Genomic DNA, 21,696 nt, shown 5'->3' on the forward strand with positions numbered 1-21,696 from the left:
GAGAATAGATGAATGAGAGAACAAAATGCTACCAGGGTAACAATGTCCCCAGAAAATATACACTAAACAAATCAGAAAAGACCTGAAACCAGGGGAAAAGAAAGTGAAGGAAAGAAAAAAGAAAAAAAAAAGATAAAAAGATAAAAACAAACAAAAACAAAACAAAGAAAACAGAATATGATCAAATATGATCAGGCTGGTGCATAGATCAGTGCCACACAGTAGATTTTGGGCATATTTTGGTCTGTTAGAAGAAAGTGCCTCCCAAAATTTTAAAAATGAAGAACTTATATATGTACAAAAATAAGGGTTAATATGATGAAGGGATGGAATATGACGGTAAAGATGAAAATTATAAAAGATTTTATAAAAGGAATTGATACATTGGTTGAGAAAAGAATGAAGAGGATTTAAAAAAAACAACGGCGAATGTGATCAGGCAGGAGACTAGAACAAAGCCATACACTAGAGATTTAGGGTATATTTTGATCTGTTAGAAGGAACTGTATCCCACAATTTTAAAGAGAGACCAACTTATATATATATATATAAGTTATATATATATATATGTTATATATATATATACACACATATATACATATATATATATACACATGTGTGTATATATATATATATATATATACACACACACACACATACCACAATAAGGGTAACTACTACGAAGGGATAGAATATGACTCTAAAAATGAAAAATAAAGATTTTTTTAAAAAGGATTGATAAGTTGGCTGAAAACTGGAAAAAGAAAAAAAAAGTTAAAAAAATTAACTTTGAAAGACTAAAGAATCATGGTAAAAAAGCCATGGATTCTATGTGCAGTATTCCCCTCGTGTTGGAGTTCTGCCTCTCATTGATCGGTAAACTTGGTCTTGGCTGGCTGTTCGTGCTGATCTTCTGGGGGAGGGGCCTGTTGCCGTGGTTCCCAAATGTCTTTGCCGGAGGCGGAATTGCCCCGCCCTTGTCAGTCCGGGCTAAACAAGCTGCTTGGGTTTGCTCTCAGGAGCTTTTGTTCCCTGCAAGCTCTCGGTACAGCTTTGGAGGACGAGAGGGAAAATGGCCTCCCAATCTCCACCCGGAGGAGCTGAGAACTCGGGGCCCCACCCCTCAGTGCGCCCCCAGAGAAAAGCAGTCAGTCACTCCTGTCTCCCCCGTCTCCGGCCGCACTCCGTGCTCACCCGGCCTGTGACCGAGCGTTTCTATCTCTGGCACCCGACCCCGTGTGGAGTCTCCAAACCCAGCAGATCCCTGTGGTGCGCTCCCGCGCCGCTCCTCCCGGGGGAGGAAGTGGAGTCTCCCCAGCTCTGGGGCTTGTTGGGTCCCTGCTGGAGGAGCAGTGGCCCGACTGGGCCGCGGATCACAGTTTATGGCCACCCCGAGCTGAGAGCCCGTGCCTCGGCTCCGTCTCTGCAGCCGGCTTCCCCGCTCCGATACCTGGGAGCTCTGCCGCACTCAGGCACCCCCGGTCTTTCTGTGACCCCAAGGGTTCCACCCCCCGCTTAGGCACTGGAGCGACGTCCCTCCGCGGAGCCGACTTCTAAAAGTTCCGATTTTGTGCTCCGCGGCTCTATCACTTGCCAGAAGCGGCCAACGGAGGCCCCCTCCCCCGCCGTCCATCCTCCCGAATATCGCCTCGGACTCACTTCTCCGCACGTCCTACCTTCCAGAAAGTGGTCGCTTCTCTGTTCAGAGAGTTGTTGCTACTCTCTTCTTCGATCTCCTGTTGAGTTCGTAGGTGCTCAGAATGGTTTGATCCCTATCCAGCTGAATTCCTGAGACCAGACGAAATCCAGGTCTCCTACTTCTCCACCATCTTGCTCCTCCTCCCATTTCGATCATCTGGTTTTTATCCTTTCTCTTATTGATGTGATGTATCAGGTTGATAGGTTTGCAAATATTGAACCACCCTTGCATCCTGGGAATAAATTCCACTTGATTGAGGCAAATGATTTTCTAATGTATTGTTGGATTTGGTTTGTTAGTATTTTGTTGAGGACTTTAGTATCTACGTTCATCAGAGATATTGCCCAGTAATTTTTCTTTTTGTAGTGTCTTTATCTGGTTTTCTATCAGGGTGATACCTCATAGAATGAATTTGGAAGTTTTCCTTCTCCTCTAGTTTGGAATAGTTTAAATAGAATAGGGGTTAAATTTTAGGTAGAATTTGCCTATGAAGTTGTCAAGTCCTGGACTTTTGTTTTTGGGATTTTTTTTTTTAATCAGCCTGCTAGTAATCAGTCTGTTCAAATTTTCTTTTTCCTCCTGATTCAATTTTGGTAGGTTATGTGTTTCTAGGAATATATCCATTTCTTCTAGGTTATTTAATTTGCTGGCACATAATTTTTTGTAATATCCTACAATTGTTTGTATTTCTGTGGTGTTGATTGTTATTGCTTCTCTTTCATTTGTGATTTTCGAGTCCTTTCTCACCCTCCCCCCACTTCTTTTTTGATGAATCTGTCTAGCGGCTTATCAGTTCTGTTGATCATTTCAGAAACCAGCTTCTGGTTTCATTGATCTGTTCTATTTTTTTTAGTTTCTATATCACTTATTTCTGCCCTAATCTTTATTATTTCCTTCCTTCTGCTGGCTTTAGGCTTCACTTGTTCTTTTTCTAGCTCCTTTAGGTATAAGGTTAGATTGAGATTTTTCTTGCTTCTTGAGGTAAGCCTGTATTGCTATAAACTTCCCTCTTAGAACCAATTTTGCTGCATCCCAAAGGTTTTGAGTCATTGTGTTTTCATTTTTGCTTGCTTCCATGTACTTTTTGATTTTTCTGGTTGACCCATTCATTATTTAGTAGTATGTTATTTAACCTCCATGTATTTATGATCTTTCCAGATTTTTTTCTTGTAGTTGACTTCTAGTTTCATAGTGTTGTGGTCAGAAAAGATGAATAGTATGACTTCAGTCTTCCAAAATTTGTTGAGGCTTGTTTTGTGGCCTAATATGTGTTCTATTCTGGAGAACGAATGTTCCGTGTGCACTTGAAAAGAATGTGTATTCTGCTGTTTCAGGGTGGAATGTTCTGATTATATTTATTAAATCCATCTGGTCCAGTGTGTCATCCAGAGTCATTGTTTCCTTGTTGATGTTCTGTTTGGATGATCTGTCCATCAATGTAAGTGGGGTGTTAAAGTTCCCTACTATTATTGTGTCACTATTGATTTGCTCCTTTATGTGTGTTATTAGCTGCTTTATGTATTTGGGTGCATAAATATTTACAATTGTTATATCTTTTTGTTGGATTGTCCCTTTTATTATTATATAGTGATCTTGTCTCTTTACAGACTTTGTTTTAAAGTCTATTTTGTCTCATACAAGTATTGCTACTCTGGCTTTTGACATGATAAATGTTTCTCCATCCCCTCACTTTCAGTCTGCAGATGTCTTTAGCTGTGAAATAAGTCTCTTGTAGGCAGCGTATAGGTGAGTCTTGCTTTTTTATCCATTCCATCACCCTACATCTTTTGACTAAAGCATTTAGTCAATTTACATTCAAAATAATTATTGATAGATATGCATTTATTGCCATTTAACTTGTTTTTGTAGTTTTTCTCCGATCCTTTCTTCTCTTTCTCTCTTTCATGGTTTGCTGGTTTTCTTTATTGATATACTTGGATTCCTTACTCTTTATTTATTTGCATATCACTGTTTTTTTGATTTGTGGTTACCATTTGGCTTATATATAATATCTTCTGCATGTAACAGTCTATATTAAGCTAATGGTCACTTAATTTTGAACTCATTCTTTATTCCTCTTCCCTCCATATTTCAGGTATTTGGTATCATATTTTTACATCCTTTTGTACTTCCCTTGACTGATTTTTACAGATATACTTTATTTTTTTGCTTTCATGCTTCTATTTTTATTTTCACTTAGGGTCTTTTTTTCTAGTCACAGAGTCCCCCTTAACATTTCTTATGGGGCTGGTTTAATGGTCATGAATTCTTTTAACTTTGTCTGCAAACTTTCTCTCTCTCTCTCTCTCTCTCTCTCTCTCTCTCTTTCTCTTCTGAATGATAGTCTCGCTGGATAAAGTATTCTTGGCTGCAGATTTTTTCTTTTCAGCACTGAATACATCATGCCACTCTTCTGGCCTGCAAACTTTCTGCTGAAAAATCAACCAATAGCCTTATGGGATTTCCTTTGTATATAATTGCCTTTTCTCTTGGAACCTTTAAAATTCATTCTTTATCACTATTTTTTTTTTTTTTTTTTTTGCCATTTTAATTTCTATGTGTCTAGGTGTGGATCACCTTGGGTTGAATCTGTTGGGGGAATCTCTTTACCTCCTGAGTCTGGATCTCTGTTTCCATTCCCAGATTTGGGAAGTTTTCAGCTATCACTTCTTCAAATACATTTTCTGTCCCCCTTTCTCTCTCTCCTTCTGGCATCCCTATAATGTGATTGTTATCATGCTGAGTTCTCTAAGTCTATTCTCATTATGCGGTATTTGTTTGTCACCTGTTTAGCTTGATTGCTTTCCATTACTCTATCCTCAGGTCCCTGATACATTCCTTCGCTTCCTGTAGTCTACTACTTACTCCATCTATTGCATTTTTAATTTCAAGTATTAAGTTCTTCATCTCTGATATGTTATTTTTTATCTCTTTGTCAGGGGCCTCATTGATGTTCTCCATGCTTTTCTAAGTCCAGGGAGTATCTTTATGATCATTACTTCAAATTCTGTATCAGGCATATTATTTGTTTCACCTAGACCTTCTGCTCTGATTTTGTCCTATTCTTTCATTTGGGACCTACCTCTCTTGTCTCTTCATTTTGTCTAGTTCTCTGTGTCTGCTTTTCCTGTGTGTTAGGTCAGTCAGCTATGTCTTCTGCTCTTGCAAGTAGTGACTTTATGAAGAGGTCCTGTAGTGCCCCACAGGGCAGTGGCTTCTGTTCACCAGAACCTGGCACTTCGAGTCTCCTACTTGTGTTGCTTGTGTCCTGCTCTTGTGTCTCAATCCCATTACCTTTCAGGCCAGATGTTTGCATGGACTCTCTGTTGTGGCCAGTGCTTGCTCTCTGTGATGTTCGTGAGAGCCAAGCATGTAGGGTCTCAGGAGGCGTGACCACAGAAGGACTCAGGGGCAGGGCAGCAGTGTTAGCAAAATTTGCACTGAGCTGCTGGTCCCAGGTTGTATCCCCTGCAGCCTGGGGGCTGCCCCAGGCAAGTCCTCAGAACTCACGGGCAGAGCACATTGCTAGTGAGGTGGGTAGCAAGTGTCTGTGCCGTGCCACCTCCCTGTGGTGGCTCTGTTTATGCTGGGGGGCGGGGGAGGAAGATAGTGCCTGCCAGCTCCTTTGTTCCCAGAGAAGTCCCCCCAGCTCTCTCTGAATTTACTATAAACAGATCTCCCTCCTGGGGGTTATTTTATGGTTTGTTAGGAATCCTCCTCCACGCCCTGTGAATGAAGGGGATGCCGCGATCATTTACAGGGCTGCTTTTCCTTTGGGAGATTTTGTTCTAGTTTACCTTAGCTCATTACTGATTCATGAGCTGCTATTTTGGTTAAAGGATGATGGAGGAGCAATATTAGGTGAGAGGCTAACAAAATTTGCTACAGACTCTTCCACTATCTCTATCCTTATGGGACTTGCTATAAAAAAACCCTACTCAAGACTTTCTTCTCCTCCATCCCTCCCCATGAGTGCTTTTTTCCTATTAAGGTCCTCTTGTAAAAGGACTGCATTCACGGTTCATGCTTCTGTCATTTGCTCTTTACAAGGTACTCTGCTTTTATTAAGCACCAGTCCATAAAATGTTCTGGGTTTTTCTATTCCCCAATGGCAGTTGATTTTGACTTAGCGGGGAGATAGGAAGCCCCTCAACATTTCTAGCTCAAGTGGAGTCTTTGGTTAGATGGCAGAACAGTTGAGCTTTGAAGGCTCTTTGCTGCATCATTAGACTAGTTTGTAATTATTTTATGGTTAATGCAAGGTATGTTGAAACCATTATTTCTGAAAGTGGACTTGGAGGTTATCTTGGTAGATAGGTGTTTGTTTGAGTCTTATCACTTTGAAATTAGAGGTGGCTTTTTCAAGTGTAATACTAGCTAATCATCTCAGCTGATTTCTGAGGTGTTATTTCTCTGAATAGAAGCATTGACTTATTTAAAGACTGTACTTGGAACCCAGCAGATAAGGGAGTTGCACAGATAGTCCTTGGTAGATACTTGGTACATATAGTAGATAATAGAGTAGGAACTCTTGGCTTATGGAAACCAAGTACAAACTACTATTTTGCATGTGTTACTCTGTTTCTGATTTGGATTACGCGAGCCCACGCAAATTTATTCAATATAGGAGGAGTGTTTGTTTTTCTGTTCCATCAAACTCTAGATTACTTTGGGACTTTTGTTCAATTCCATAGCACTAAATATTGATAGTTAAAAATGTATAGATGTACATCTATATACCTAAACTCTCTATAACTTTTGTGCCCAAGAGTGGTTTTAATTAATTTGTATGATAGCAGGTTGACTGGGGGGAGTGTAGGGGACAGAGAAAGAGGGTTACAATATCAAATCACTGCACACAAAAGCACCCTTTTTCAGCATCACCTTGATTTATTTTCCTAGTCTTTTTTTTCCTCAGAAGGAAAAATAATTTCATCACGAAAACAAATGTTCCTGCCAAAGTGAAAGAATTTCTTTTAATGCTTCTCTTCAAAAAAAAAAAAAACAACATTGAATTAGAGCATGCTGTGCCCCCTTCCCCATTTTGCTGACCAGTTGTTTTTTTTTTTTTTTTAAATCCACTGGCAGAAAACAAGATAGATATTTTCCTCAGATAGGATTATTATATTTTATTGCTGCTTTGTTTAGTATATATTTTTCTCAATTGGGAAAAAAAGTCTAGGTGAAAAAATTAACAAGAAAAGTAGTTTACGTGGTCATAACACATAAATTGCTGCCAAAAGAAAAAAAATGTAAAAAAAAAAGATTTTAAATGTAAAATATCACATAACTTCAAAAAACTTACCTCAATTTTCTACCATGTATCATGTACTATAAGTCAACTTTCTAAATAGGATTACAGTCCTTTATTATAAGTCCCTAGTGGTCCTATGGTATACATTTAAAAAAAACGCTACTACAAAATTTTTCTGTTCTTTTTGTTTCTGCCTATTGTGTACTTAAGCTATAGATAGATAACTTTTGAATAAAAAGCCTACATAGGTATAAATGCAATAGTTAACTGATCCTGTTTGCTGATGTCCTTGTCATGTTCCACAGAAGGTGGCATCGATTAGTCCAGCATCTTCTCCTGTTTCTTCCCTTCCTTTTTCTTTTTCTTAGATTCTGCTGTGATAAAAAATAGAAAAAGAAGCATCGCATTAGTAAACAATGGGGGCACTTTTCTTATACAGTTAACCCTCGAACAACGCTCAGGTTGAGGGCGTCAACCCACCATGCAGTCAAAAATCTGCATGTAACTTTGTACAACCCCCAAACTTAACTATTAACAGCTAACTGTTGACTGGAAGCCTTACTGATAACATACATAGTCCATTAACACATATTTTATGTATTATATACTGTATTCTTACAAAAGAGCAAGCTAGAGAAAATAAATATGTTATTGATATAGTATTTATAAAAAAAAAAAATTCACATCTAAGTGGACCCATGCAGTTCCACTCCTCATTTTTCATGGGCCAACTGTCACTGTCCAGGAATGAAATGATTAGATGGAGAGACAAGGTACAAGTGCATGCCAGGAGAGTGCCTAGAATAGGCAGGAGTAATACAGCCGTCCTTCATGTGAACCTCCTGTAGATGCCTGTCATCTTATTGGTTGCCCCCATCTGATAGAAAAAATACTGTCTGAGGGTCCTACTTAGAAAAGAAAAACAGGGCAGACCTCCCTGAGAGAATACACCAGGATACTCACTGCTCAATGGAGAGCTATAAAAGCTCTGCTTAGCCCCTCACTACCCATATGCCCTTTCCATGGGGCTGTTGATTGATAAGCATTTTTCCTGCCAGTTTGAAAGTGCCTCCTCTCCTGATTCACCCTTTGCTTATATATCTGCCAGCTATTCATATTTGAAGGACCAGCTATGAACCACATGGAGCTTTGACTCTATAGAGTCTCCTAGTCTTGGAGGAAGCAAATGGAATGTACCAACCTGGGCTACACCAGGTAAGTAAAACCATGAGGATTTAAATCAAAACATCCCATCCTTTTCCATTCATTGTGCTGTCTCCCTTTTCCTAGGCAGAGGAGAATGCAGTGTAGAATTGGACATGTCAACTTGGGCTCCAAAGATGAGAATGGTCAGAATCGCTAGGCTACCAAGTGAAAGGATGTTGCTAAATGTTTATAAGATCCTTCCCCCTGTTTGGCCCGCAGTAGTGGTAGAAACATAGGGGTTAGTACAGGCTCCGGAGTCAGACGGCTGGCATGTAAGTCCTAGCTCCATCACTAAGTTACTTTGAGGCTTCCTGAAAGCCAATTCATGTATTTGTGTCTCAGGTCTCTCACTTGTGAATGGGCATACAAATCGTACCACTTTATAGAGTCAATATCCACATTAAATGAGTTGTAGAAAATCGCCTGAGCACAGAACATGGCAAAATAGCCTGCGCTCAATAAAGTTAGTCTATTATCACACTAATGAAACCTGCTAAGAACAAGAGGTCATTTCTCTGTATAATTAATATTCTTCATCCCTAAGACACATTGAGCAGGTCCCTGAATGTGCTGAAAGACAGAGGAATACTGGGACAATGATGATGGCCAGCAGGGATTGTTTACTGGATCACAGGGCCTGTGTCCAAGAGAGGCCTATGGGATATAAATGCCAATCACGTATGTTATAAAAACGCAACCTTATACTTGGGGCAGAGCTTGAACCTTTTTTTTCTTATCCTCATCACTTCTTCTGATAAGTTCGAAAGTCCATTATATACCAGTTGAAATAGTATTTCATACAAAGTTAATTGTCCTAAGCTCCCTTTACTCAAGCTTCAAGAGTACACTGTACACAATTACGTCAGGAGTTGCTAACATCCTGCTAAACCACTGTTCACAGAAGACTGTATCATCTACATCTGTGTCTTCAGTGCCTGGCACATAATAAGGGCTCATGAAATACTTGTTGCATAATAGTGAAGAAATGAACACTTGGATGGGAAACAGTCAATTCATTAGTATATAATTCATTAGTATTTCTCAAGAGAAGTACGAGTGTAAATTCAGTCAAGATCTTGCCATATTTCAGTACTTCTTTAAAGATACTTTATGAAGAAAAAAATTACACATATCCATGAACATTACCAAATTTCTCAACCCTTTTCCTTGTCTTTAAATAAAAGACTGAATTAACTGTGAATAAAAGTTATGTCCCATTTTAGTAGCCTATCAAGCTCACAGGGAAATCTGCTGTGAGCATGAGGGTCATGAATTGGCCTGGAGCAGGACTATACCAGCATAAAGCAAGTAGAGTCGAGTCACATAGCGGCTTTGTAGTAGAGTCACATAGTGGCTACTCTCAAAGGTTTTCAGAGCCATTGTGATCAGTATCCTGATGTCAAACAGTAGGGCACCTTGGTTCACAGTGAAAAGAGCCAAGGCAACGGAAGGAAGTGCACTCATGCCACGCCACATGTCACTCTTCCCCACAGGGATGGAGGCTGTGAAGCTCCAGTGGATACAAACAGGAAGGGAGCCATTGTGGAAATGCAAGCACAAAGGGCACCTGCTGGAAAAGTGTCTGGTTTTGTTCCCTTGGATGATCCCTACTGCGCCATCACTGCATTGAACACTCACGGTGGTACTCTTCATGTGTTTTAACCTCCTGGATGTATAAACCTTCATTCTTTCTCTGGCCAGTTTTTGAGGTGGTGGAGGATAGTATTCATCGTTCTCTCCTGGTATGTGTGTACCTCGTATTACTCGGAAAGAAACAGGTTGTTTTGTTTAAGATATATTTGAAAGTGTTCAGAAAGTCCTAAGACTTAAGAAGAAATACCCTAGAAAGGATCCAGGCTCCTCATATTGCTACGAACCACCTGGAGGGCCATCTTGACTGTATTCTATTTAGAAAACTCAAAATTTGGCCAAGAAAATTCTTGCAGTGCAGAGCATAGTTCTGATGGGAGAGAAAAGAGGCAGTAAGAAAACATAGGGATTAATGTGAGTCATGCTACAATAAATTCTGAACCTATACATTTAAAAAATTCTGATTAGAAAACAAAATCCTTAAGAAGTGGCATATGGCCCTCTGTTTAGTAGGGCAATGAGGAAACAGTGAAATTCTCCTAAAATCATACTAAGAACGAAGTCCTCAAAGAATTAATTCTAATCCAGATCTTCCATTTACCAGCCCTGTGATGTTGGGCAAATTGATCATTTTGCATCTGTTTCCTATAAACTGGGGATAATAACACTTAGTCTGCCCTCCTCAGAGGGCCATCATGAATATCCTGTGAGGTTACCACCTCTAATATCCTATTTGACCACTACTGTTCAAAAAACACTCATTTAGCAAATATGCCCCCATATCCACTATATACCTGGCACTGTTCTAGATGCTGGAATATGATGGCAAACAAGACAAAATTCTGCTTTCATAGAGCTTACAAGATTTCAAGACTGCTGTGAGAGTCTTTCAAAATTGTAAAGTACTCTAAAAGTATGTATTTTTTTAGAGTCATGGCTATGTGACAGCTTATTTTTATGACCTGAATGCCTATTTCTCCTCTTCCTTGTTGACTGTGGCATCACAGATGCATATAGTGTTAAGAGAGTATCCACAGGGACAATTACCAGGGAGAAAAAGAATGTCTATCGGAGAGTTAGCCTGAAGGTAGGACCGACATTCTTCTTAAAAATATTACTTTTCTGGTTTTAGAAGTAATACGGGCTTATATAGAAAGTAAAGAAACAGCTATATGTTAACAGAAATTGCCCATGTTTTCACAATACAGAGATAACACTTTCCACAGTGGGTTCATATGTGTTTCCTTTCAAGGAATATACTTTGAGTAGGTATATATTGACAGTTGATAAAGTATTTTATACTAAAACTTGTTTTTTCCATACCATTGCATGTACTTTGCAGCATGCCCCCGGAGGATTCCTTGGTGACATTCCATTCCACTTGTAACCTTCCCTCTTTTGCTGGTGAGGTAGCTTGTTCTCACTTTTTGTTACCATAAATGATGATGTAATGCACGTTCTGTGGACAAACCACTATACTGTCAAGTGTTGGCTTAGTACAGATTACTGGAAGAGGATCTGCTGGACCGCAGGGCATTTGTAAAAAGCTCTAGATATGTGCTGAGGAATTTCTTTCTGGAAAGGCAGTACTCACTGAAATTCTTAGCGACTTATATTGGATCCTATCACAGCAAACTTGTTCTCAAAAGGCAAATAAGCAAACAGCACGCATCATCTCTTTTTCATCTATCACAGGCCTTTTTAGGAACAGAATTGCCATGCAGTCAGTACAAGTAAACACCTGCTCCCATTTTCAATATTTGGGAAAACTGAGAGAAAGTTGGGGGGGGTGGATGTTGGAAGAAAGATGACAATATAAACGTTTTCAGAGAACTCGAGGGAGATGTTATTTCAAGAAGTAGAGTTGAGAATTCTGGAATAAACTTATCATTTTCTTATCAAAATGTCTTGGTTTGATTCGTTTTTCAGATGGCCTGCCTGTGCCGCCAGAAAACATAAAAAGGGAGTGAGAGGCGAAATTTGAGTGAGTGGAGCCTGGATTTTTACTAAAGTGAGTTCAACTCTGCTACTGACTCCAGTGAAGTAGCTTTGGGTCATTAAACCAATGGCAGGAACTACTGATGTGAATAGAAAAAGATTTGCACCTTCTCACGGGCAGAATTCATATAGGAGGCAGCTATGGACAGTCAGAAACGGACACTGTAGATTCAGAGAGCAGGAGGGCAGGGCCAGCTGGGGCCAAGCCGGAGAGACCACGGAAGCTAGCCTTTGGAGACTCGTGCAAGAAATCATGAAAACTGGGGCCCCTGGGTGGCTCAGCTGATTCGGCTCAGGTCATGATCCCGGGGTCCTGGGATCGAAACCGTGTCGGAGGCTGCTTCTCCCTCTCCTCCCTGTTCCTGCTCTCTCAGCCACTCTCTCTCAAATAAAATCTTTTAAAATCATGAGAACTGAGTGAAGGAAAAGGGTATCACTGTCAAACAGTACACTTACAATGTAAATATGCCCAAAAGGCTGGAAACCACCCACATCCTTTTACTGTTTCATGAACCTATTTAAAAGAACTTGCCTGTGCTTAAGAATTAGCTGCCCACCTACCTGAAAATAGCTAATCCCTCACATCACCTAGCTGTTCCTCAGAACTGGTAATAAGGCTTGTTGAATCCTGAGTATGTAACTCAGTGATCTGCCTAGAATTTGCCTAGGTACTAGATGGCTCAGCTCCTTCATTAAATTTCCCAACATTTCAGTTTAAAGTGGGGTGGCATGTATTAAGTTGCACAACATAGGAAGAATTTTCTATTTAAAAATCAAAAGTATAATCTGTACACTTTTTTTCTTAAATCATTCTCAGATCTCTTTAGTCCAATGTCTGTGCAATTATTCTGTTATTTCTTCTTCGATTTCTTCTTTTGTAATGCCATTTGCTTTGTTTCCTCTTACTGACTCAATGCATTTACTTCTAGGATTATGTATGGAATTCACACATACAAACAACTGCTCCTTGATGCTGCCCACACATTAATACCTGTTCTTTCCCTCACCGTCCATCTTCCTTTTCACTCATCAATTGTGTTGCACAACAATACCTACCTCTCCCACTCAACCATCTGTCCTCCTAACATGTCCTTTCTGCTATCAAGTAGATAGGGCGGTACATGCCAGATAGAAGATAGGATGCATCTGTCTAGACACAGGCTAAACATGTCTGGACTCTGCTGGCAACCTCTGTCTTGCCCCCACTTACTCTGAGACGTGACTCGGCATTTAACTGCATCTCCTCAAAACAAAGTTTAACTATGAAAATGCTGGTGGGTGCTAGAGACTTAACTGCACGTTTAGTGGATTATGTCATCGACCACACAGAGGAAGCTTAATAAAAGTCACTAACCATGTCAGTTACTTTCCAAAGCAACTCACCCAGTATTGGTAGAGTAAACCCCTCTCCCTTCACCCAAGACTCCTCTCTGTAGCCTTTTCAGCCTCTGAGATACCTGTTGGCTTCCCCAGCCAATCATGAAAGGGACCCTTGTTAGGATGCACTTTCTTTACTCAATAGGTCATGAGTGTGTGGGGGTCACTCCCTGATCTGACCTACATGTATGTGATACCGGGAAGAAGATCATCAACATGCCTATGGTATCCTCATGTATTATTAGCTATACCTACTCATTGGTTTGGAACAGCTGAACGTGGGTGTGGATTTTCCCTCTGAGTCACAGGAGAGAAGAGCAGTGAGGAAGGGGATCAGAAGTGTTTCATCTGTAAGGCCTTTAATCCACAGTGTTCTCACTTCTATACTGTTAGAGAAGGAAAACAAAAGCTGTGTGTGGTGGGTGGGGGTTGAATTTGATGTTCACCGGCTAAATTTTGTTTTTAACTACTAAATAAGCCTGAAGAGAGGGAACTATAACTAAGGCAAGGGAAACTGCATGTGCAAGGCGTGCATTTCTGATACCGATGTTAGGGTGTGTGCGCACATGTGCAGTTGGTGTCCCAGTCACTATATGTTGTCACACCTGCTGCTAGTGGGAACTCTAACTTCATTCTCATGTCTTTCAAAGTTTGAAGAACTCTACGGAGTTAGGCAGAGTGATATACGTACATAGGCATGCGCATACACACACACACACACACACACACACACACACACAACCATGGAGGGAGAATTAACTTTGGGTTTCCTATGTTCAGCGAAAGCATCTGCCCCTTCCTCAATCAGTACACCACTCTGAGGACCTTACACTTCTTCCCTGTGACCTCCCCAACACAGATCCACTGACTTCTTCCACCCCCACCACAGGAAAGATATGATATTTCTGCTATCATATGTAAATGTTCAAAAGCTTGTTTCTGCAAGAATGAGGGCCCAGGTAGAAAATCTGTCTTATCAAATCTTATAAATTATATTGGTACCCTAAGCCAGAAATGAAGTGTATTATTAGCACATCATTACTTGCTCTTATCATACCCAATGTTCAACATTACATGACTGGTGCTACTGGAAAATCAAATTTTGATTTATGTCAAAGGGGAAAAGTTTGAAGTCTAGAATATTTAAAATTTCAGTAGGTACAGCTCCATAAATGATTTATTTGCTTCTCCAACTGATTTTTTTTCTTTTGGTCCCAACTGATTCTATGTATCAATTGCTATAATGGGCTGAATTATGTCCCCCTCAAAAATTCATACTGAATTCCTGACCCTCATACCTCAGAATGTGAATATACTTGGAGAGGGTCTCTATAGAGGTAATTAGGTTAAAATGAAAACATCAGCATGGGCCCTCATCCAATATGACTGGTGTCCTTAGAAGAAGAGGGAATTTGAACACAGACGTGCACAGAGCAAAGACTATGTGAAGACACAGGGACAAGATGGCCATCTATGAGCCAAAAAAAAAAAAGAGGTCTGAACAGCTCCTTCCCTCACAACCTTCGGAAAGAATCGACCCTGCAGAAACCTTGATTTCAGCCTTCCAGCCTGCACAACTGGGAGAAGACAGATTTCTGTGGTTGAAACCACACTGGCTGAGGTACTGTGTTGTAAGGAGTGCTAGCGAACCCACACATCAGTGAACTAGTTTTCACGCTTGCATTTCTGTATAGCTTTCAGAGTACCCTCATTAATTACGGAAGTGCAAAATAGATGTCAGTTTACTGTGTCTTAAATGTGTCCCTCAGAATTTTAAATATACATCATTTAAGTACGTGACTTTGGTAGTATGCAATATAGGATTTTATGCCCCCTTAATAGTTTCACGGATGCTCCCTGCAGTCGCCCGTTCACCCATCTGCACGTGTGTCCTCCAGATTTCCCCACCACCCAGTTCCTCTCGCCCCCATGCACCCGGCACTCTGTCTAGGCAGCGGCCAAGGTTAGACTTGAAGAGGTGCCCCCAGACTTCTCTCTCTTCAGAGAGAAGCCTACACAGCAGCTTAATTTAGTGCTTTTCTGCATCTGGGTGAAGATCTGAAAATATGCTTTTCTATGAATGAAAATAATATTCGGAAGCCTTGCAAGACCCGCTCCGGGTCTTGTCCCCTATGTGCCCGAGCAGTAGGACACCAGGAACATTTTTACCTGCTTTCTGCTCTTTGCATTTCTAATGAGCTCTTGTACAAATATTGTTTATCCCTCTAGAAAAAGTCTGTCGTTCTTTTTTTCTTTTCTTTTCCCTGCCTCTTGTGCTGAGCAACAGCTAGCCTGCTGTGATTTCCCTGAGGCTTCCCAGAGGCCTTGCATCAGTGCAAAGCTGGCTGGAGTCCCTGAGAGTACGTGAAGCGTCTCCCCTGGTTCCCAGGACAGCAGAGCCTCAGATCCTTGTGAAGCACCAGAGTCGCTATGACCCTCACCACACCAGGGCGGCAATCCTGAATCCAGCTCAGGGCCCGGCCTGGGAGGCTGCTGGGTAGCAGGCTACGCTGCACTGCTCTGTCTTACTCTACAGGAGTGTAGCCCCTTTAACGGACTCCAGCTTGAGAAATGTAGCACTAAAGGTTATTTGCTTTAGAGCACTTAGTACACAGAGGCTTGAGCCAAAAATGATCTAACACAACTCAATCATCAATGACCCCGAACATGTGTTTTAGGATTACTGTAGAAATACAATCCAAAATTCTTAATTTCTTTCAGAATATCCAAAGAGATGCCATACAGAGCACTCAGTCTGGGAAGCACTGTTATGATAGAAAGAACTCTGGAAAAGGACTGTTCTGAGCTCAAGTTCAAACCTGACCCCTCTCTGGCTTGGTGACCTTCTGCACATTGCAACCTTCGTGTCCTGTTTGCAAAATGGGAATGAAACTCCTTGGAGCTGTGAGGATTGGGACAATGCATGCTAACAACTGAGTGTGACGACAGTCACATCATAAATCCTCAACGGGAACGACTTTGATGTTGCTCAGAAATGCTCATGATGAGCGCTACAACTTAAAACGCAAAGCACACGTTCTCAGTCCAGAAGAAGTCAGAAGGGAGAAATGCAAAAACTGCAGGGGGCAAAGAGAGAAGGTCCCTCAACCCAGGAACTCATTCGTGTGACTCATCCGCTCTTCTATTACGCAGCCTGCCTTCATACTACGATTCTATAGCTGTTGCGTGTGTGCACAGCTCATGAGCCTCTGTGCGTGGACTTTACCAAGGGAGATGCAACCAGACACCCAGAGTGAAGTAAACCCAACAAATATAGTTCCTAGTTCTCACATCTGTCCCAGCTATGAGGACTCAAAATCCTTTCATAAGGATGGGAGTAAAACACCCAGGTGACTCTTCTTGCAGGTGAGCAAACGGTGCCCCAACAGTGATTTCTCTGTCGGTTCGGAGCCAGTGAATGAATGATGTGCTCTAGTGAGCCCGCCCAGGACAACTGGGTCAGATGCTTCAGTGACTGATTGACTGATTGACTGATTGATTCATTCATTCATTCAAATCAGTGCTATTCATTGAATTCCTCTCATGGACTAGGGACTACAAAGGTGAACAAGCTGTGACTCCTGCCCTCAAGAAGTTCAGGGCTGAGAGGCAAAGACACACTCACTACAGAGGAATGGATGAGTATCTTAACAGAACAGCCAGGCCTGCAGAAAGGCAGCAACCTAACACTTGGGAAGGGAAGCCTAGCAAAGTTTTAACCCTGATCTCTTTTCTAGTCCTTGAACAAAACAAAGTCTGTTTGGCCTCTGGGACTTTGAACTTGTCCTTGTTTCATTTAGAAACTAGTATGGCTAGCCCCTGCTCTATATTCAAGACCAAGTTCCAGACTTACTCTCAGAGCGGCTTTCCCTGGTTTCTCTAACTCAGCCGCCCTCCCCACCCCCAGCCACTCGAACACTTGGCTCTTCAGTTTGTAAGACCACTTACTCCAATACGGAGTTATCCTTTTAGTTCGTAATTGTCTTTGTCACTATTATCTACCCACCACCCCCGCTAGAACATAGCAGTAAGAGGGAAGGAAACCTGCTTCATATCACCAGCACCTGACATACTGCCCACTCCACTGTGGTGTGGCTGGGGCAAGGATCAGGCGAGAAGCCAGTCAGGTGATGCCGGAGCATGGTGCGCTTAGGAGCCAAGGTCTGATTCTATTGCTGATGGGAAGCCAGGACGGAAGAGGGAGTTTAGGGCTGGGTCTGAAATTCATTCTTTCTTCGATAAGAAACTGAGATACCTGTATTTGTTTGTATTAGCTGTACAGCCTCATGCAAAGCGTCTAACTTCTCGGACTCAGTGTCCTCATATGTAAAATTAGGAATGATGATGGTAACTATTTCACAGAGTTTTTGTGATTATTCAATGACACAGTATATACTCAATATACTAAAATATCCTCCAAACATACAAGTCTCTCAATAAATATTAACTGTAATTACTACTGTTGTAATGGCCATAAGCTCTTTTGCCTAAAAAGGTATGGAGGGCAACACCCACCTCAAGATTTTCATTTGGAAGAAAGGAAATAGTTTTAAGAATACTGCACATTTACCAAGCATCATTACATATTCACTCCATCTTGACAATTAATGAGGTATTCATTGTAGACTTTAGTTTACAGAAGACAAAACTGTTAGGCTAATAAGAAAGGGGCAGAACTAGATCTTCTCACTTCAACTACAGTATCATGAATGGGAAATACAATACAGATGTTGAAAGACATTTCCACAGCAGAATGAAAACAAAATCAAACCTTAAGACCAAACGGAGCAAGGGTTTCCCTCTGATGAAGAAGGACAAAATTCCCGCAAGGTTCCCGAGGCTCCTCTTTCTGGTCAGATACAAGGGCAGCAACCACCAACCCTGTCGGGGTCTCAGGAGGAAGGGAGCCCATCCCAGGCTCCCCCCACCACCCTCAACACAGCGGAGAGTCTCTCAGCCTAGCAAAATGCATCTGCAGAGTAGTGCCATGCTCCTTGCTAAGGGATGGCAGAGCCCAGAGTCTAGAAAGAAATGTTGGGAACTTCTTTTATCTTTAAAAGAAGCAACAACAACGACAAAATCTCTTGAGCAGGGGAGAAATGAGAATGCTGCGGATATCACTTTACTGACCCCCTTTCTCATTTATAATCAGCTGCCAAGTGCTATGTCCTGCACACAGCTGAGTCCTACACTGAAACAGTTACTGTTCTTTTGATCTTTAAGGATGAATTGTCAAACCTAAGAGAGGGCTAGGCAACTGTCCAAAAAAAAAGAGAGCAGCAAGATGGTAAAGCTTTGAGAAATAGCTGGGAAGAAGTAAAAGGAACTGGGGTTCTCAGGAGCAGGGGAAATGTAACAAGGATCTGGTGACAGTTAATAGTGAGACCATTAACACGGTTCCCTGGCCCACCTATAGCACAGACACACATTCCATTGCTGCCACCTCTTCCTGTCCCAGGCAAACCGGGAGGCTGACACAAATGCCATGTTCACCCATCAGTATCCAAAAAAAAAAAAAAAAAGCACCACCCCTCACAATACCCCTTATTTATGTATCTTGTTTAAATAATGACTAATAATTTCCATTTCGACAATAACTTAAGATTCTAGAATGTTCTAAGATAATCATTAGGCCACATCTTCTGTAGTCCCTAGGAAAATCTCAGCTCGTACAAAGGCCTTCTGCACGAGCCCTGATTCAGCCGCAGCTTAGACTCTGCACACCCGCGGTAACTCCCAGAAGCCTGCTCCACTGTCCTGCACCTGCTCACTCAGATGGGACTGCCTGGAAGGCCACGGCTCTCCCACAGGTGGGCCGTGTTTCCAGTTCCTCTTAGCTTGGCCGTCTTCTCATTCTGTAGTGAGCCCATCCTCCAAGGGCACCACTGAGAGACACTGCGGCTTAGAGACCCGTTCTTTGCCCTCTGAACAGTTCTGTGCTCTAATCGTTTATGCAGCACTTTTGGCATAGACTGGCCATAGTTCCCACTTTCTTCACTTGTCCACAGCTCAATTATCCCTACTTCCCCTCCCCCCAAACTGAAAAGACCATAATGACTTGACAAAAACAAAACAAAACAAAAAAAAAAAACACCAAAAACAAAAAACAAAAAAACTACCGGTGGTTCCAACAAGGAGAGACCTAACTCGCTCTACAGTGGAGGAATTGTCCCGATATGAGATTACTCTTGGCAACTTCTTTTCCAAGAAATATCATCAATGCCTCATCTAGGCAAAAGGAGTAAGGGTTAGGTCCAATGAGGACTTCAATACATTCCAACATTCCTGGACGCTTTCTGGCCAATTGCTCACTACCAATTCAAGACCCACTCGCCTGGGTGGGTCTCTCATATTTATAGGGCGAGTTCTGAAAGTTAAAGATGCATTTCCCAGAGTCCCTCGCAGCAGGATTTTATAGGTGCCCTAGTTTCCAGCAAGCAGGCACACTTTGAGTCTTAGAGGTAGAAGTCAGCAACCAGGAAAAAAAGGGCCAAATTTGGGGAAATTGGGTATTTTGGCAAGAAGGGAGGCAAAAGTTTCTAGTTTCGAGGGAACAGGTATGGTGTTCAATTCTTAGCATATGTGCTGAACTGTGGGTAATTTTAGCAGCAGGGTTTCTGCTCCATCAGTCAACATTTGGCATGATTAGACATTTCTCTTGGATCTGTTGCCTTCTGCTGCAATCCTGCTGGATCCAACTCAAATCCTCTGGCCCTTCTGGAGATTCTGCGAGCTATATAATACCCCTGAATAACCCCTTTCTGCTTAGCTAGCTAGAGTAGACCTTGCTGCAACTAACAACCTGGACAAATACAGGATTTTCTTAATTAACAGTTGTAATTAATACTCTCAATCTCTTTTCCTGAAAAAATTAAAATCTCCAGTGTCCAATGCAATTGCTTGCCAATTTATCCCTGGTAGATTCTGGCAGCAATGAAGCAAATTCCAGTTGCAATCTTTCAATCGCTGACCTCTCCGGAACAATCCTGTCCCCAACCCCAGGAAACCTGTATTCTAGTGAGGCACCTTTCAATTCTTATGTCTACATAAGAATATCAATATTCTCTCTTCTCTGGGTATATAATACTAAAACCTCTTCTCAGAGTAAGTGGAGTTTCAACACAGGAGAATCTTTAGGGAAGAGTTTCCAACTTGATATCTAGTGTCACTGAAATTGTACCAAGGCTAGAGTGTGGAGTTTCTGCAATATTGACATAACAACAAGAAGAACCATTTCTATCCAATGGACTGGAGTGTGGTGAGTTTTAAGGCGATTTTTAACTAAAGCAGGGGGGATAGTTAGTAATCTCCCAGAGTTCAGGTGCCAACTCCGGATATTAAGTGCCCTCTCACCCCCAAGCAAGTCTTTTAAACTTTTGGCCTTATTAGGAATCAAGTCACAGTGATATTCTCCAGACTTTTCTCAATTTAATGCTGGGTAGTCACAGCCTAATCAGGCATCTTAATGTTCCACTCTAAAATTTAAAGAGCATTTTTTCCACCCCAAACGTTATGTCATTTGCATATTAAGCCATTACCATTTTCCAAAACAAAAGAGGACAGAAATCAAACCAAAAAGGTGTATAAAACAAACATACACATAAAAAAAAAAAAGCAGACAAAAGACCAGAACCTGATGATGTGTTTGGTGAGAAGGATGACGATGGAAGGCAAAAAGGTACTTTCTGGCTATGAGCTCAGGGACTGGGTTAAAAAGGCAGAAAATGGCACTGAAAGACAAGAAAGCCCAAAACTGATTCTGCTCCTAAACAACAGGATGGATTTAGGTGAGTCACTGATGTTCTCTGTCCTCATGTATTCCATCAGGGTTACATCAGATGGCAGCAAGGTCCCCAGAAGCTCTACTATTTAGTGATTCTGGACATCAAGATTTATCTAACATGGCCAAAGTTTCATGGGTGTATAACACCGAGACGCAGCACAGTGCAATAGAAAAGGCAGCGGGTCTTTGCTGTCAGTTTGACTCTGAATCTGAATCACCACTTACAAGCCGTGAAGCGTTAGACAAGTTGCTTACCCTCTCTGGGCCTGTGCTTTCTCAAATACAAACTAAGATAAATACATTTTAGTGCACAGAGTTGCTTTGAAGCTAAAATGAGGAGCACCTATCATATCATAGTGCCTGACTCCAAATTAGTGGGTTCCCTACCTCCCTCTTTCCTGAGTTAAAGTAGCTTTAACTCTGATGAGTTACTCTTTCCTGAAGAAAGGGAAAAAATAATTTATAATTGTGTAACTGTATGAAAATATTGCTTAAATGACTTCTTTACTGCAGCTTCCACCAGACTATGATAAATTTAATGTGTGAAACCTTTTTTCTTTTAGCATTTATTTTTTATACATATTCAGCACCTGCTACTCCTCGTTCCAAGCAAAAGGGATGCAGTAGAGAAAGGCACAGGTTAGGTCCCTGCCCTCCTGAAACTTATACTCTGGTAGATGTCTTCCAGAACAGTTTTAGAAATAATATTCGAGAGAGCACAGGCAGTAATTTCTCTAACATCAGTCATAATGACATTTTTCTAGATATGTCTCCTGAGGCAAAGGAAAC

General features: G+C 41.4%; 1 protein-coding gene across 2 annotated transcripts in view; it reads right to left on the reverse strand.

The window, feature by feature from the left end:
- Positions 1-6,602: 6,602 nt before the first annotated feature.
- Positions 6,603-21,696, reverse strand: part of PTN (pleiotrophin) — a 96,834-nt gene continuing 81,740 nt past the window's right edge. The window contains exon 5 of one of the 2 annotated variants that reach the window (XM_028106364.2): positions 6,603-7,324. In XM_028106364.2, the coding sequence (XP_027962165.1) occupies positions 7,272-7,324 (53 nt within the window). In that variant the 3' untranslated portion in view covers positions 6,603-7,271. Of the gene's footprint in view, positions 7,328-21,696 lie in introns of both variants that reach the window. The other variant, XM_028106363.2, reaches the window with a different exon arrangement.

The sequence above is a fragment of the Eumetopias jubatus genome, unplaced genomic scaffold, assembly GCF_037043125.1.
Source record: "Eumetopias jubatus isolate StellerSeaLion01/CBP00866 unplaced genomic scaffold, mEumJub1_p1.0 scaffold_14, whole genome shotgun sequence".
NCBI lineage: Eukaryota > Metazoa > Chordata > Mammalia > Carnivora > Otariidae > Eumetopias > Eumetopias jubatus.